This window comes from Thalassophryne amazonica, chromosome 18 (assembly GCF_902500255.1).
Source record: "Thalassophryne amazonica chromosome 18, fThaAma1.1, whole genome shotgun sequence".
Lineage (NCBI taxonomy): Eukaryota > Metazoa > Chordata > Actinopteri > Batrachoidiformes > Batrachoididae > Thalassophryne > Thalassophryne amazonica.
The window spans coordinates 34381161-34396089 of record NC_047120.1 but is presented as its reverse complement, the minus strand read 5'-3'; the positions used below and the strand labels follow the sequence as shown (position 1 = coordinate 34396089).

The 14929-nt window shown below is 42.3% G+C and overlaps 1 protein-coding gene across 2 annotated transcripts; it reads left to right on the top strand.

The window, feature by feature from the left end:
• The first annotated feature begins 2263 nt into the window (after window positions 1-2263).
• Window positions 2264-12047, top strand: LOC117530899 (matrix-remodeling-associated protein 7-like). 2 transcript variants are annotated; one of them, XM_034193855.1, is made up of 4 exons: window positions 2264-2751; window positions 7953-8199; window positions 8335-8443; window positions 8878-8943. In XM_034193855.1, exons 1-4 carry the CDS (start codon window positions 2467-2469, stop codon window positions 8909-8911), a joined length of 675 nt encoding a protein of 224 aa, XP_034049746.1. In that variant the 5' UTR covers window positions 2264-2466; the 3' UTR covers window positions 8912-8943. The 2 variants fall into 2 exon arrangements, with proteins under 2 accessions (XP_034049746.1, XP_034049745.1); XM_034193854.1 differs by lacking the exon at window positions 8878-8943 and adding an exon at window positions 11491-12047 and having other exon boundaries at window positions 2278-2751.
• Window positions 12048-14929: the final 2882 nt, after the last annotated feature.

Genomic DNA, 14929 nt, shown 5'->3' with positions numbered 1-14929 from the left:
AACAGTTCACTGTTCATTTTTAAGTAAGTTGTTTACGCGTGCTGGTTGCTGTAAGCACCAACCATACAACTGCATTTGCTGTTAACATGACTATCCAAGATAAGAAATACTAAAAACTGCCTGACCAATATTAGATCTGTCCTGCAGAACCAGCAACTCCTACCAAATTGGTAATGTGGTGTAGATGGATATTTTGGATCCGTTGTGATATGACCCAGTGAAACATTAAGATTGATGCCATCTAAAGTAGGGGTGGAAACATGCATCAAGTATTGTGGTATTATATGACAGATGTCTTGGGTTTGTGGTGATTTGGGGTTGGGCATGGATAGTGCAGGGCTCAATAATAAGGACTGCCTGTGGCAAATAAAATGCCACGTCAGGTGAGAAAACAAGCTACCCCTCACATTCCCTGGCAAGTGTTTTCAAAGAAATAAAACAGCTTTTGGAGCACTGACACTGACACCCATTTAGATTTATTAGGAGTGAGACATCTGTCTTTGTTGAGAGTAGTACATACACAGAAGTTCAAGTGGATGTAAGTGAAACTCATGTTTTGTGCTGTTGGGGCAAAGTGTGATTTTCAAATGCAACAATTATCCAAAACCTACATGATTGTTATTAAACTAAGTATTCTTGAGCATTTATAGAGGATAGATACCTCTACTCTGGTGGGGTTTGAACATCACTGTTGAGTAAATTAAAGCTATCACATAATGAGTCCCCTGTTTTGACTTGGAGAATGTTTTACATTCAAACTGTGGACAAGAGGCCCAGATCTGTTTAAATATAGCTTCTGACTGTGGATTCATGTTTCTGCAGAAATAGATACATGAGGTTTCAATCCATTTGTCCCTTCCAGTGGTGAAGATGGGAAATGATTATTTTTGGGGGAGGGGGGGTTATACATTTAAATGTATGATTTAAAAACATGACTGATCTTAATGTATTGGCATGTAAACAGTTGAATTTACAGCCAGTTTATGTATAATCTTAACCAGATAAAAAGCTAATTGAGATCGAAACCTCTTTTACAAGAGTGGCCTGGTCAAGAAAGGACCAATCAGGGTTATGGAACAGGTCCATGTCATTGAAGACATTGTGGAGTAAGTTTATACAGTACATGGTAAATATGGAGTAGGCAGTTTCCGCCGCATGAGGATCCTCAGCTTTGGACCAAGCTGACCCTTGTGGATGGCCCCCTCGGCCTCACACCAGCCACCATCCAAAGACGACCCTTGGAGCTCTGCTGTGGTTTCTTTTTGGTGTGCATTACTTTAAAGTGAAAATCCCACCGCAAACTGAAAAAGGATTATCAGAGTTGGACTGCCTACATTTCCAGATGCACAAACCAAGCCAAGGGATGTACATAAAATATGCAAATAATTACATAAGACAAAAAAATGTCTGCAGTTGAATTTATGTCTTCCTATGGTCTAGTGGTTAAGGTGTTGAGCTTGAGACCAGAAGATCCTGGGTTTAAATCCTCGCCTGACTGGAAAATCACTAAGGGCCCTTGGGCAAGGTCTTTAATCCCCTATTGCTCCCGGTGTGTAGTGAGCGCCTTGTATGGCAGCACCCTGACATCGTGGTGAATGTGAGGCATAACTAAAGCGCTTTGAGCGTCTGATGCAGATGGAAAAGCGCTATATAAATGCAGTCCATTTACCATTTCCTTCAGGTCTCTTATTTTTCTTGTTCTGCCGGGTACTATGCCACGCTACCAGAGTTGTCCTGGGGTCTAGTAGCAGGATCAGTGCTGATTCTGACTTGACTTGTCTTCAGAGCATCCTTGGGTATGTGGGAATGTGTAGAACATTTACTAGACTAAGATGAGTAACTTGCATTGTGAGGGAACATCAGCTTCGGTATTTTGGCCTTGTGGCACTGCACGTTTCTCTGCACGATCCAGCACACAGTTTCACCTGACAGGCAGATGATTATTTTTGAGATGAGGGGGTGGGCTGGTTGTCATCCATAACTTGTTGCAGTTCTGTGGTGTCATGGATGTTGTGAGGTGCAGTCCGCTCCCAGACTTGACTTTGTTAAATCCTTTGAGTTCAAGCCCAAAATCTACACTGTAAGCAGAAATTTATTTCAACTCCGCTGTGGTGGTTTGCAGAGAGAGAGAGAAAAACAAACACTAAAACCGCCGCTGCCCAAATACTTATGGACCGGTTGGGGGCGTGTCCTGTGTCTGACACTATGATCTCGGCTTGACTCCAGTAAATACACGGGGCCCTGTCACGCAACGTTCCCATGTGTCTGTTCACGGTTGATTAGATTAGCGGCTAAATTAACGTACCACGTTGCGCGTGCTGTGCCAGCCCACCTGACTGACCGGCGGATGTGACGTCACGCACGTAGAGGAGAGCCTGTACTTTGTCCCCGTGAGAGCAGCAGCTCGTTCGGTCCGCGGGATGTCTGCTGTTTGAAGGTGACAGTCCACCACCTCAATCCGCAGAAATGGATGCGACTTTTGTGGTGTCTGCCATCATTTTCACTCTTCTCGCCGTCGTCGTGGCGACGTCGCTATTTAACGGCTCGTCGTCGTCGTCTTCGGGCGACTTTGCGAACACTGACTTCAGCAGGCCCACGGGGGAGCGTCCAGACACAGGAACAGGTCAAAGTGAGCCCCAGCAGAACGGACATGTTCCCGGTAAGAAGAAGAAGGAGGAGGAGGCGGACGACTGGTGCGAACTCAGCGGGAGCTCCCACGACCACTGGGACGTCGTCAAATCCGTGCAGTCGGTAAATAAAAAACAACTTTCATTCTAACTGGCTCAAAAACTGGAAGTTGGGAGGCATTAAATTGGGCTGTGGAGAAATATTACAGTTGGGAGGAAACTGCATGAGTGTAGAAAGTAGAGGTGGGTGGATCGATCCTAACATCGATACCAACGCTGTATTGATATTGAACGATCCTTGTGTAAAAAGATAGATACTCAAGCTTTTTTTGTCTCCCACACGCAGTGACTGCTGCTTACGCAGATTCATCAAAGTATACTCTCTGTACACAGCAGCGCTGCGCTGTGTCACAACACAGAGCAGCGCACCCTTGTATTGTGGTTTGTCAGCCCTCTACCTCAGGAGATTTTAAGTTGTTTTGAGTGATTTTTTTTTTTTTTTTTTTTTTTTACAAAAATGTTGATTGTGATAAAGTATTTTGTTGTCACGTACAGTGTTTGGCAAAATTCTATCCTAAGTCTTTTGGATCCTTTGGATCTATGACGCTTAAATATGAAAATGTATCTGTATCGATATCGGCGATACTGGGCCTGTATTTACTTGGTATCGGATCAATACCAAAATTCCCAGTATTGCCCACCTCTAGTAGAAAGCAGAGGGTGGGGAGGAGCCGCCCCCCAAAAAAAGAAGAAAGCTTTGGCTTAGTACTGTGAAGTGTGTGAGATAGAGAAAATCTTTGCATTGATATTATTGATTTGCATATTGATTTTGGCACAAGTTTTATGCTGGATGCTTCCTCTTATGTAACACACTACATGGAGAATGCACATGGGTGGCCTTGACCCGGTGTCATTGACCAAACCCCCCCCACGACAGACCACACACGTGAAAATAAAAAAAAAAATCATAGATCTAACAGTGTTGTTTGTACAGTGTGTGGTGTGCAGCCACACAGTGACAACACCACCACACACAAACAGATTTCACACACGAACATTCCCAGGTCAGACCGGAAATCTCGCAAAATCTCTCGAGATTCAATGTGACTTCAGAGTAAACAGACAGAGATAGTTTGTGGACTATTTACAACAGAGGGGAAAAAAAAAATGATACAAAAAGAAAAATAAAAGGCGTTCTTTAACCCTCTGGGGTCTGAGGGCATTTTTTGGACAGTTCACTCGCCTGGCGTAAATGTTTTATTATTGCTGTTAACAGCTCTCCCTGCATCCCACAATCAAGTTTTATTTCTCTTTTTTTCAGGACAACCTGTGCTTTCAGAATATATATGTTTTTGATAAAGGTAATTTGAGGTCTTGTGTGAAAGACTGTACAACAAAAAGGTTCAAACAATAAACACAAATGCATATTTTGAACAATATATACAAAATGGTCTATGCGTTTTGTTGTCCATTGATATGGTAAACAGTGCTTTACACAGAGAAAGCAACAGAGTTATCCAGTAACATTCACATGCAAATGAGTGGAGCAATCCTGATAGTTAAACACTCTTTGTTTGAGCATGTGACGTGAGATTGTCATCAGAGGCTCTCTGTGTGCTCCTGCTTTCACTGATCGCTGTGCGTAATGGCGCAGGGCAAACTGAGTCTGTACTCATTGGAGCACCCAGGGGGCTATTCAAACGGGCCAACTAGTAACACATCACTCCTGAAAATGATCTTTGGCTTTCACGTCTGCCCTACGATTGGATTTTGGAAAACCATGTGACGGTGAACGTGAACCAATTCCGACTGCACACTCACATTGCGCACGTCATCACACAGCTTCTATGAGGAGTACAAAGATGGCCGATGGCTGGTTCGAAAGTCCGCGGAGTTAACATTTCAGCAAAAAAAAAAAAAAAAGTAAGTTTCTATCTCATATCATTCAAAAGTTATTTATAATTTAGTAAAGCTTGGTCTTAGCCGTCGTATACGACGGCGTTGGCCCCAGAGGGTTAAAGGAGTGGAGACAACGCAACCACTGGACTTTCTGTTAAGTCAGAACAGCTTTATTTTCCTGCTCCATGTGTCCGTCACCTTGCTTTCTGATTGGCTGCACGTCACATTCAGCAGGCTACGTGCTTATTTGTGGTCAGAGGACACCACACATGCTGCAATATCGGGCCATGTTGAATATCCGAGCAGATCAGAACGTTTTTAACACACCACACACAAAAGGAATATCTGATAAGATTATCTTTAGCGTCATCGTGATTGTCGGGGCCTCCTTAAGATTGTCAGAAGGGGAAGATCGGGTCAGATATCGGCCAAATTATCTTGCTGTGTGAACCAGGCTTTAGGGGAACAGCTGTTCCCGTTGTCCAATATATTCTCAACGTTGGTATCCAGGTGGATTAACCTTGAGGAGCAAGGTTTCTTGGTGAAAACATCGCTGAACTCAATACAAATACATGTAATTTGGTCACTTTTCAAAGGGGTCAGACTCATCAATAAAGTCAATTTAATGTACAACAGTTTATTTTAGGTCAGCTTGGTGTATAAATCTCATCCTTCCAGGCAATGATAGCTGTCAGCTGTTAGAATCAAGTTAGAGACAATAAAAAACCGGCTGATTTCAGTAAAACGGCATACACACCGAGGGGTCAGTCATGGAAGTATGAATTCTCGCCTTCCGATTGGTCACTTTGCTGAAGTGACCTAGCGCCAACTTTGAGAATACACAACAGAACTTCACATGGGAAAATGGTTCAACGGGTGCTGGCTTCATCCTTAAATAGGGGACACCTGATTCACACCTGTTTGTTCCACAAAATTGACAAACTCACTGACTGAATGCCACACTACTATTATTGTGAACACCCCCTTTTCTCCTTTTTTTTTTTTTTTACTAATAGCCCAATTTCATAGCTTTAAGAGTGTGCATATCATGAATGCTTGGTCTTGTTGGATTTGTGAGAATCTACTGAATCTACTGGTACCTTGTTTCCCATGTAACAATAAGAAATATATTCAAAACCTGGATTAATCTTTTTAGTCACATAGCACTACTATTATTCTGAACACTACTGTATCTTCCATGGCCGGGTGAAACGTGCGTCCGCTTGGCCTCCAACCACTCTACACTGAAGTACCTGCACAATGAATCATGCCCAAAGAAACACAGGAAGAGATACTGCAATAATACTGTTAGGGAGCTCTTGGTTTGGTCTGAAAGGTCAGTACCCGGTTCAGTCAGTGCACATTTGGACAAATAATTGGCTTTATACCAATTGTCTCACCCCAATCTGTCAGCGGTCTTTTTTTTTTTTTCTTTTCTTTTTAAGCAAAATGTTTATTATTCATGCACTCGCACATTCACACACGTTGGTGGTGGTAAGATACTAATGTAGCCACAACTGCCCTGCGGCAAACTGATGTAAGCGTGGCTGCCATTCTGAGGCTACAGCCCGCAACCACCACCTAATTCATACAAAGGCAAGATGGGTAAAGTGTCTTGCCCAAGGACGCAACAGCAATATGCAGACTTTTGACTGGTTGGGACCCATGTCACAAGACAGCTCGCTCTACCAACTGAGCTATTGCCGTATACTTAATATGTTGGTAATCTCTGAACTAGTAAGGTTCATAAAATGCTCTTTGTTCTCAGACAAGACACTTTCCTGAGTTCAACCAGCTGTAAATGGGTTCCAGCCTTGAGTGAGGAAGTGGCCTGTGTTGGACAGGAACCAATATCCCTCAAGGCCTATGTACCACTTACTGTTTCTTCTTAATGTAGCACCATTAGAGCCCACGTTAGTGAAATGAAGAGATTTTTTTACTGGCCATCCAAACCAAGCGATTAGATCAGCTCGAACCTCTCTGGGGCCTTGGGAAAAATTCTAATAATTGGGCCTCCTACATGACTTATGGGGCATGTAACCATTCACGGTAGACACGCTCACCAGTTACTCCTCTGTTCCCACTACAGTCACCCCCTCCTTTTAAAATTGCTTGTCATCTGTCGGTCTAAGATGTACAGAACAGAAGGATGTATTAAAAGTCAGGTTGGTATTGTTTGGCTTTTTTGTAATACTGGTATTTTAAAAGCTGGTGCTGAAACTGTGCCTGAACCCATATTTAAAAAAAAAACAATTACAGTACATGGGGTGACTACAATAAATAATTACTTTTAAGGCAAAAGTAAATATCAAATTCAACAATATGGGCATTTTCACTCAAGTTTGTAACAAAGTCTGAGCTGTGGTTCATGTCAGTATGCGTTAGTATTGTTCATTTGGTTTCACACTGCAACGTTGCGGGCAAACTAAAGAACTTTTCATGATATACTTGCGTCCTGACATCATCATCTAGATACGCAGCATGTCTCCATACTTGGCATTGATTGGCTTACGAGCTTCGGGTTCCAGCTTGTCAGTTTGGTGTGTTGTTCCATTTGAACACGCACACAAAATTTCTTGTCACACCAAATTTTGATCCTTTGGTCCAGATCATGGTATGAGACAGTGGTCACATCTTCTGTTTTGGGTCTGACCAATCTGAAAAGTCCAAAGGTTCGGACCAAACAAGGTACCCGTGTGTGTGAAAGCACCCTATATTAACATCTTTAATAAACAGATGTGCTGTTTCACGTCACTCTCCTTCAGATATACACCACATGTGTCTCTCTTGGATGGCACGTGATGGAAACGTCTTACCCTGGGGCTGTACACATAAGTAAACAAGTTCATCCATGTGTGTTTGTTTTTTCCCCTGCTCGCAGATGGACACTGTCTGACATGGGCATTAGTAGCAGGGAAGTGCTAGGTTTAATTTTTCGGCGCCCGACTTGCTTCCTCCTTTGCACCCTCGCGCTGTTGTGGCGCTGAGCTGCATCGTTTTGGCCCTGAGTTGCTTCCACATGGCGTCGTCATAATGACGCACGGCGCAACCGGGGGTAACCGGGAGCAGCCCCGGTGTGAAAGGGGCTTAACGTCTGGGGCTAAGCATAGAACTCTGCTTGGTGCAAATCAAAGAGATATAATCAACATGAAGAGTTGATAATGAGCCCTTTTTAGGCTTTTGGGGCTTTTATGTTTGAATGATATGGTATAGAGAAGCTAGATTGTAAGTGTTGTTTAGTCCTTTTAACTGGTACTGAAATCGTGCTTGGGTTAGGGTTAGACTAAAGGTGAGCTCCCAGGGGTGAGAGATGAAATTGACACACAAGGAGTCAAGATCATGTAAAAGCGACCTTAGTCATTAGTGGCATAAGTGTTGCAGGAAAGACCACAATGCTGCTCTTCTGACCCCTTGATTCTCTGACAGGCAGACGCACGTCCCAACGCTTACAGTGAAGAACTGGCAACAGCAGTTGAACATTTGCCATCCTCATCTAGACTGTCCAGTCACAGGCCTGCTTCTAGGGCGGCGAGCTTAGACATGGACACATCAGCCGAAGCCCCGTCAGGGAGGGGCTGTACGTCAATCATTGGGCTCTCTGATCAGCAGCTCCTAAAGTGTGCTTTCTCTCACCCTCAGACCGAAGGAGCCGCAGAGAGCCCAGCAAGCAACGGTGAGCACCACATCCTTTGAACCAACACTTCATTGATCACAGCAAGTTCACCCAGTAACACCAAAGCACATTTTCTCATATCTATAGCGTTTTGGTTTTTTTTTTTACGTATAATTTCGGCTTCTTTTCTACCAGATAAAATGGAATCAAATGCACACAGTTCCCTGAAATATGTCCCCGGGAAGACGCGGTCCCACCATTTGCAAATGATGATGTCCAAAGACGAGCTGGAGGAGGAGCAGAGGTCAGTGTCAAGTTCTCTTTCAGTCCCTCTGCAAGAAAAATACAAATGTGTTGGCATTTGATCAAAAACAAAGCAAAACAGTATTCCAGAAAAGACATAAGACTTCTTGTTATGGTTTCAAGATTACTTTAGATGTTTTACTGACGTGGTGTTCACATGGGCTTGTCAGCGCTTCCATGTGTAGCTGCTGTATTACTAACGGCTTTGGGCTAGACTGAGTAAGGCGAGATTGGGTCTTTGCCAGGTGTCAGATTGAGGATGAATGACAGATGACTTCCAAAAACCACTCAAAGTATTTGGTGGCAGAGATGTTTGCCATTAAATCAAATCAGCTGATCAGAGGAGTAGTAGACAGGAAGTGAGGCTTGGGTTTGTCTTTTTTTTTTTTTTTTTTTTCGTAAATATATCTGCATACCTGGCTCTTATCATTGCAGGATACATTTCAACACAGACTGTAGATGTGTGTGAGGCTCTGGGACAGGCAGGCAGGGAGAGTGGAACAAACATGGTAAAGTATGAGCTGTTCTCACCCGTTCACCCCCCACAGTGTCGCTTTGTGGCCACTATGCAAAACTTTTATTTTTCTCTCCACTTCACCAGCAATTCTGGCTTGAACCTCAAGTGACCATGAAGGGACAACGTACTGTGTGCAGTCTCACCTGATCCCAAACCTCCCGCTGTCCACTCCCGTATTAGCACCTCCTAAGTGAAGCTCTCAGGGATCATAGCGGGTGTTCCTCAAATCTCTGAAGGTGTTGATTGTGTCTCTACTTATCACTGCTGCAGGAGAGTGTTAGTTAATCCTCTGAGGACCTTGTTATATAACAACCAGATCCATAAGTAGTTGGACACTGACACTTTTTATGTTTTGCCTCTTTACATTGCCTGAATGGAAGTGAAACAATCAAGATGTGCTTCTAAACTTTCACCTTTAAATTCATGGGGTTTAACAAAAACATTGTATTAACCATTTAGGAATTGGTGGTGCTACGATCACAGTTTCTCCAACCGCAGTCAAAGAATCCTATAACTCCTTGAGAGTTGCCTTGGTGGCTTCCCTCGCATCTTCTTCTTACTCAGTTTTTGAGAACTGTGTATTTCAAACAGATTTAGAGTACAGTACTGTCCTTTTTTTTATGATTAATGTAAATGAAGTCCAGCACGTATTCAGTGACTTGGGAGCGTTCACGTTCCCATAGCCTGACTCCTCTAAGGGAAACTGGCTGTATTATTGATGATTTGTATTAACAATAATCCTTATATTTAGTGTGTGTAATTGCTTGTGGGATCAGAACATGGAGGGACTATGCAGATAAATGGCTGTAATTCCTAAATAATTCAGATATTCTTGTTAAACCCCTGCAATTTAAAGATAATAGGCTACACTATAAGCACATCTTGTTTCATTTTAACTCCACTATGGTGTTGTACAAAGACCAAATTACAAAAATTCTCTGTCCAAATACTTATGGACATGGCTGTCTTGGATGTCATTTACATCAATCATGAAGAAATAAGAACAGTTTGGTTCTGTATGGGGTAGGCAGTTGTCAAATGCTGTGACCATGCAGTCAGGAAATTGGTGAGAGAAGCCACCAAGACATTCATAACAACTCTGAAGGAGTTCTAGGCTTCTGTGATTCTGATTGGACAAATGGGGGATAGTGCAGCTTTTGCTTGTTGCATCACCAGTTACAATTTCATGATGGAGTAGAATAGAGAAGAATTTTCATACAAGAAAACTGATCAACTCTCGGCTCAAGTCTCACATGTGCCTTCTGGCAAACTGTAGCTTAGGTTGTCTGTCCAATCAGGCTGTCTGTGCCTGAATGGGATATGGAAGAATTCTGGTGGCTGAAGACGGAGGGGCAGGTTTTGCAGGAAGGGGATGCTCAACTGCTTCACCTCAGGGAGCTTTGGTGAATGTTTGCTCGCCAGAAAACTTCTCACTTGAGTCCACCATCTAAATAACAATGCACCAAAGTCATGCATGCCCAGCTCGTAAAGGCAGTGACCTATGACAGTCTGATTAGTTAAGCTACTCAGTCGGTCAAAACGGTGTCTGGTTTCTTTCTCATCACCAAGTCCCACCCAATTTTTCCACTTCAGTTTGAAGTTTTATGCGCAGTCTTGATTCACTTGTAAATAAAACCACACGAGGGAAGCTCAAAGTGTATAAAAAGCTTTAAAAAAAATCTTTTTGTAAAGTTGGACACTTTTTAACCCTGAATCGACCAAATGGGGTCATTTATCACCCTGGGCATACATTTTGTGCACCATTTTTCTCATTTTAATGGGACAAAGGTTTCCTACCATGAATTTGTCAATCTATCTGTCCTGCATTTGTTCATAGAATTTTGCGAGGATCGGCCGATCTGTGTTGCAAGTGTAATCCAAACTTGTGCAGGGTCACTTATGATCCCAGGAAGATCTGAGATTTTCAACATTATAGCTTCAGGTGGTATTGTAATTTGCCAACTCTAAGCATTTACAGCTGCACAAGCATTGAGACTGATTCTTGATGCACAGAGTGAGGATGAAAAGGATGATGGACAAATATATTGGAGAGTGAAATAAATACGAAGAACCCTAACAATCATTTATATAGAAGTACTCCAATATAAAGTCAGTGGGGTCATAAATAACTCCACTTGTCATATTAGTCGCTAAAATAGCTTGGTCGTTTGAGGGTTAATGTTCATGCTCTCTGAGTGACTTCTAGTTTATGGCGCATCACTGACTAGTGGAAAAACAGCTTTGACTGATGTCACATTAAAGTTATGTGTTAAGTTTGGAAAATCATTTGTGCTTTATGTTTTGTTGGTGTTTGGCTAAACAGTCCGTGATCGATTATTGTTCTCTTAATTAGTGTAAATTGTAAAGTTGTTTATCAATGTGTGTTGTTGTTTATGAAAGTATCATGTAAAATTTTCCCTGCTTCTTTTTCCGTTTTTGTAATTCCCGCTGGCATGTGTGCAAGGAACTGCATATTTCAGCAACTGATTTTCTTTAATGTTTGATATTGACGGTGATTCGTCTTTTCCCAGGGTACAACGTGAACAGTTGGCCGCCATCTTCCAACTGCTAAAAGACAACCAAGAGATGTTTGGGGAAGTGTCTGAGAGAGACATGGAGGAGCAGCTTCGACTGTATTCCATCTGAGACCCGTGTCTGACTCCGCTTGTCCACTTTTCACTCCACCCTCTCACTATGCGCCTGTGGGTGCTGCTGCAGGACGATTCCATTACACCACACACATTAACTTCATTAAACCTGTTCAAAGAGCACAGTACAATCAGGAACATTCTTCAGGTTTCACTGTTACTCATTATTAGTTTGTTTACTAATTTTGTTGTTCTATCTGCCTGTCATCTATTAGTCAGTTGACGTTATATAAAAACAATTTGCAATCCAAAGAACACATTCCTATGATTATGAAAACAAGGAGTAAAAGGGATATAGTTTTTATTAGTTTTATGTTGTGATTCAAGAAAGGAACAGTATTTTTTTATTATTTAATTTTATCTTTGTCTTTAAAACGTCTGAAATCTGTATATTTGCTAATGAGTAATTTGTCAGTGTTGTGAAATAAAGAATCTCATCAAAGACTACATGTAGAATCTGGTTTTTATTTATTTGTTGTTTTACATGTGAATGATTTAATCACCGTAGCTGGCACAGGTGTGAACTTCGGAGGAATTCGAGAGACTTACAGTGTGGGATTTTGAAGACCATGAGGATGCGCACAATAAGAACATTGTGGGTGTGTGTGAATGTGGCTCAGCTATGTGTGAATTTACATGTTTTTAAGAACTGTGAGTTAAAGTTCAGTTTGAGGCTTTTTGTGTTATGCCCCTTGTTCATCTGTCAGGTGTCTCTTGTCTGATTTTTGCCTGTACGAGGAGCTTACGTTTGCACCCTTAGGGACTTGTTTGCCATAACAACCGCTAATGAACCAGTTTTGAAGAAACATCATTTTGGGCAGATTTGCATAAACTTTTAATAGTACAGTAGTTCTAATTTTAAAACTCCTCCTTTAAGTATCTCGAGGTCTTGCACGAGTGAGGGACGGATGGAGCATGAGATCGACAGACGGATCGGTGCAGCATCTGCAGTGATGCGGTTGCTGTATCGGACCGTCGTGGTGAAGCGAGAGCTGAGTAGGGGGGCAAAGCTCTCGATTTACCGATCGATCTACGTTCCGATCCTCACCTATGGTCATGAGATTTGGCTCATGACCGAAAGAACGAGATCGCGAGTACAAGCGGCCGACATGAGTTTCTTTCGCAGGGTGGCTGGGCGCTCCCTTAGAGATAGGGTGAGGAGCTCGGTCACTCTGGAGGAGCTCGGAGTCGAGCTGCTGCTCCTCCACGTCGAAAGGAGTCAGTTGAGGTGGCTCGGGCATCTTTTCCGGATGCCCCCTGGAAACCTCGCTGGGGAGGTGTTCCGGGCATGTCCCATCGGGAGGAGGCCCCGAGGAAGACCCAGGACACGCTGGAGGGACTGCGTCTCTCAGCTGGCTTGGGAACGCCTTGGGGTTCCCCCGGAGGAGCTGGGGGAGGTGTGTGTGGATCGGTAGGTCTGGGCGGCTTTGCTTGAGCTGCTGCCCCCACGACCCGATTCCAGATAAAGCAGAAGAAAATGGGTGGATGGACAGATAGTTGTAATGCTTCAGTTATCTCCCCTTAATAATGTCAAGCCGGCTTTATTTTCCTTCATGCGAACCTTTACATGGTGTGCTAGACTGCCAAGTTTCACTGAAATCCAAGGACTGATTAAAATGTGAAAACCTGCATTTTCTATCAATTATGAGAAAAGGTGAAAATACTTTATAGTGGTGAAGTAATCAAAATTTGGACATTCTATGTCAAAACTTAAAATTTCCACTTTCTAAACGTAATGTAATTCTAAAAGACACTCTGCTGTATGAGCATCGTCTTATCATTTGCAGTTGTTTAATTGGTATCCCAGTGCAAAGTGTGTGTATATATAAATTATACATTTACTGTTGTTTACATAAATCATTAAAATGCTGTTGTCTTATGTACAATTTGTACATGGTCAATAAAACCCCTCAATCAGTCAGTCATAACCAATATTTACATTTTAATGGTGTCTGTGCACATATATGAGCTTTCCGACAAGAGTGGAAGTTAGCTTTGAGTTAGCGTGCACGGTGATGTCCACAAAATGTCTTATAAATCACTCCAGAAGTGTTAGCAGCTTACAAAAATAGCAGTTTCAGTTGTAGGGGTGTTTATTTCTCTCTAGTTTTTACATAATATATGACAAAGAAGTTATTTACACACAAATGAAACAAGAGTTTGCAGCTAGACCCATACTCACGTGCGCCACTATCTTAGTTTACGGCAAGCTAAAAGTGGATGCTTTTGTTTTGGCCGAACAACTGTCCATATCCTGGATATAAAGTTTATGAGCAACTTTGCCTGTTATCACTAAAGCACATTATAACACGATGGAGTTTGATGCGGAAGAGTTCTGAAAGATACGATTGTAATGTTTTACCATTTACAGTTGGCGATGAAAGACTTGGGTGTTAACTTCATGATAAAGTCAGAACAAGAAGCTGCACTGAAAGAGATCTACTGTATCTGAGAAGAGACACATTCTGTATGTTGTTGCTACAGTGAGAGCGGCACGCTGAGCAGGGTGAGCTAGACCAGCCACTGACATCACAGTTCCACTCTACTCTGATTGGCTGTCACCCCCACCCGTCAAAAAAAAAGAAAGAAAAGAAACAATGTGACATTTTAACCTCTTAAACTAGGTCAAGGTTAGCTATCTTTGAACTTGTCTAAGGTCTGTGTCCAAAGAATGTTACCTGTGAATTTGAAGACTGGCAGTAATAGGACTGGACTTATGCCGAGTATAGATGGATGCAAAGTCTTTACAATACCCTACGGCCATATTTGATGTCCTGGGGTAAAAATGAGATGCTTACATTTTGAGATTCGGAGTCAACATTAACTTTGATTTTCCTGGAGAGTAACGGAGAACAGTTGAGGAGAAATAGCAGGAAGAAAGCTGCCAGAATATTAAAATAAAATGCGAAGTGTCATTACCAAGGCAGAAACGTGACAGTACCCCCCTCATCCCCCCAGAACATGTGGGTGTGGCACAGATAGCAGACCACAGAGCAAGCAGTGTTCCAGATATGTACGTCTGTGACATATATCACAGAAGTCTAAAACAAGCTGTTTTTGAGCCTACACTTTGTTTCCGGCAGGACAACTTCTGCATCCATTGTCAGACTTTACGAATATTTGACATGAAACATATCTAAGTGTAAATTTTAGACAAAATTTGGGTTTTGCACAATATGGTCCTTTAAATTGTTTCCTCTTCACTAAGGTTTGTTCAAATGAAAACATTTTATGTTTTTAGTATTGCGATATTATAAGAAACTTGCCTTTTTTAGTAAACAATATGTTGTTTTTTTCCCCTTTCTTTTTTGCTTGTTTGTAT

Bases quoted from the DNA above. Each gene is read 5' to 3' on its own strand.
- LOC117530899 (XM_034193854.1), top strand. From the start codon at position 2,467: ATGGATGCGACTTTTGTGGTGTCTGCCATCATTTTCACTCTTCTCGCC. The intron at 2,752-7,952 runs GTAAATAAAAAA...ATTCTCTGACAG, and splicing joins TCGTCAAATCCGTGCAGTCG to GCAGACGCACGTCCCAACGC. The intron at 8,444-11,490 runs GTCAGTGTCAAG...GTCTTTTCCCAG, and splicing joins GAGCTGGAGGAGGAGCAGAG to GGTACAACGTGAACAGTTGG.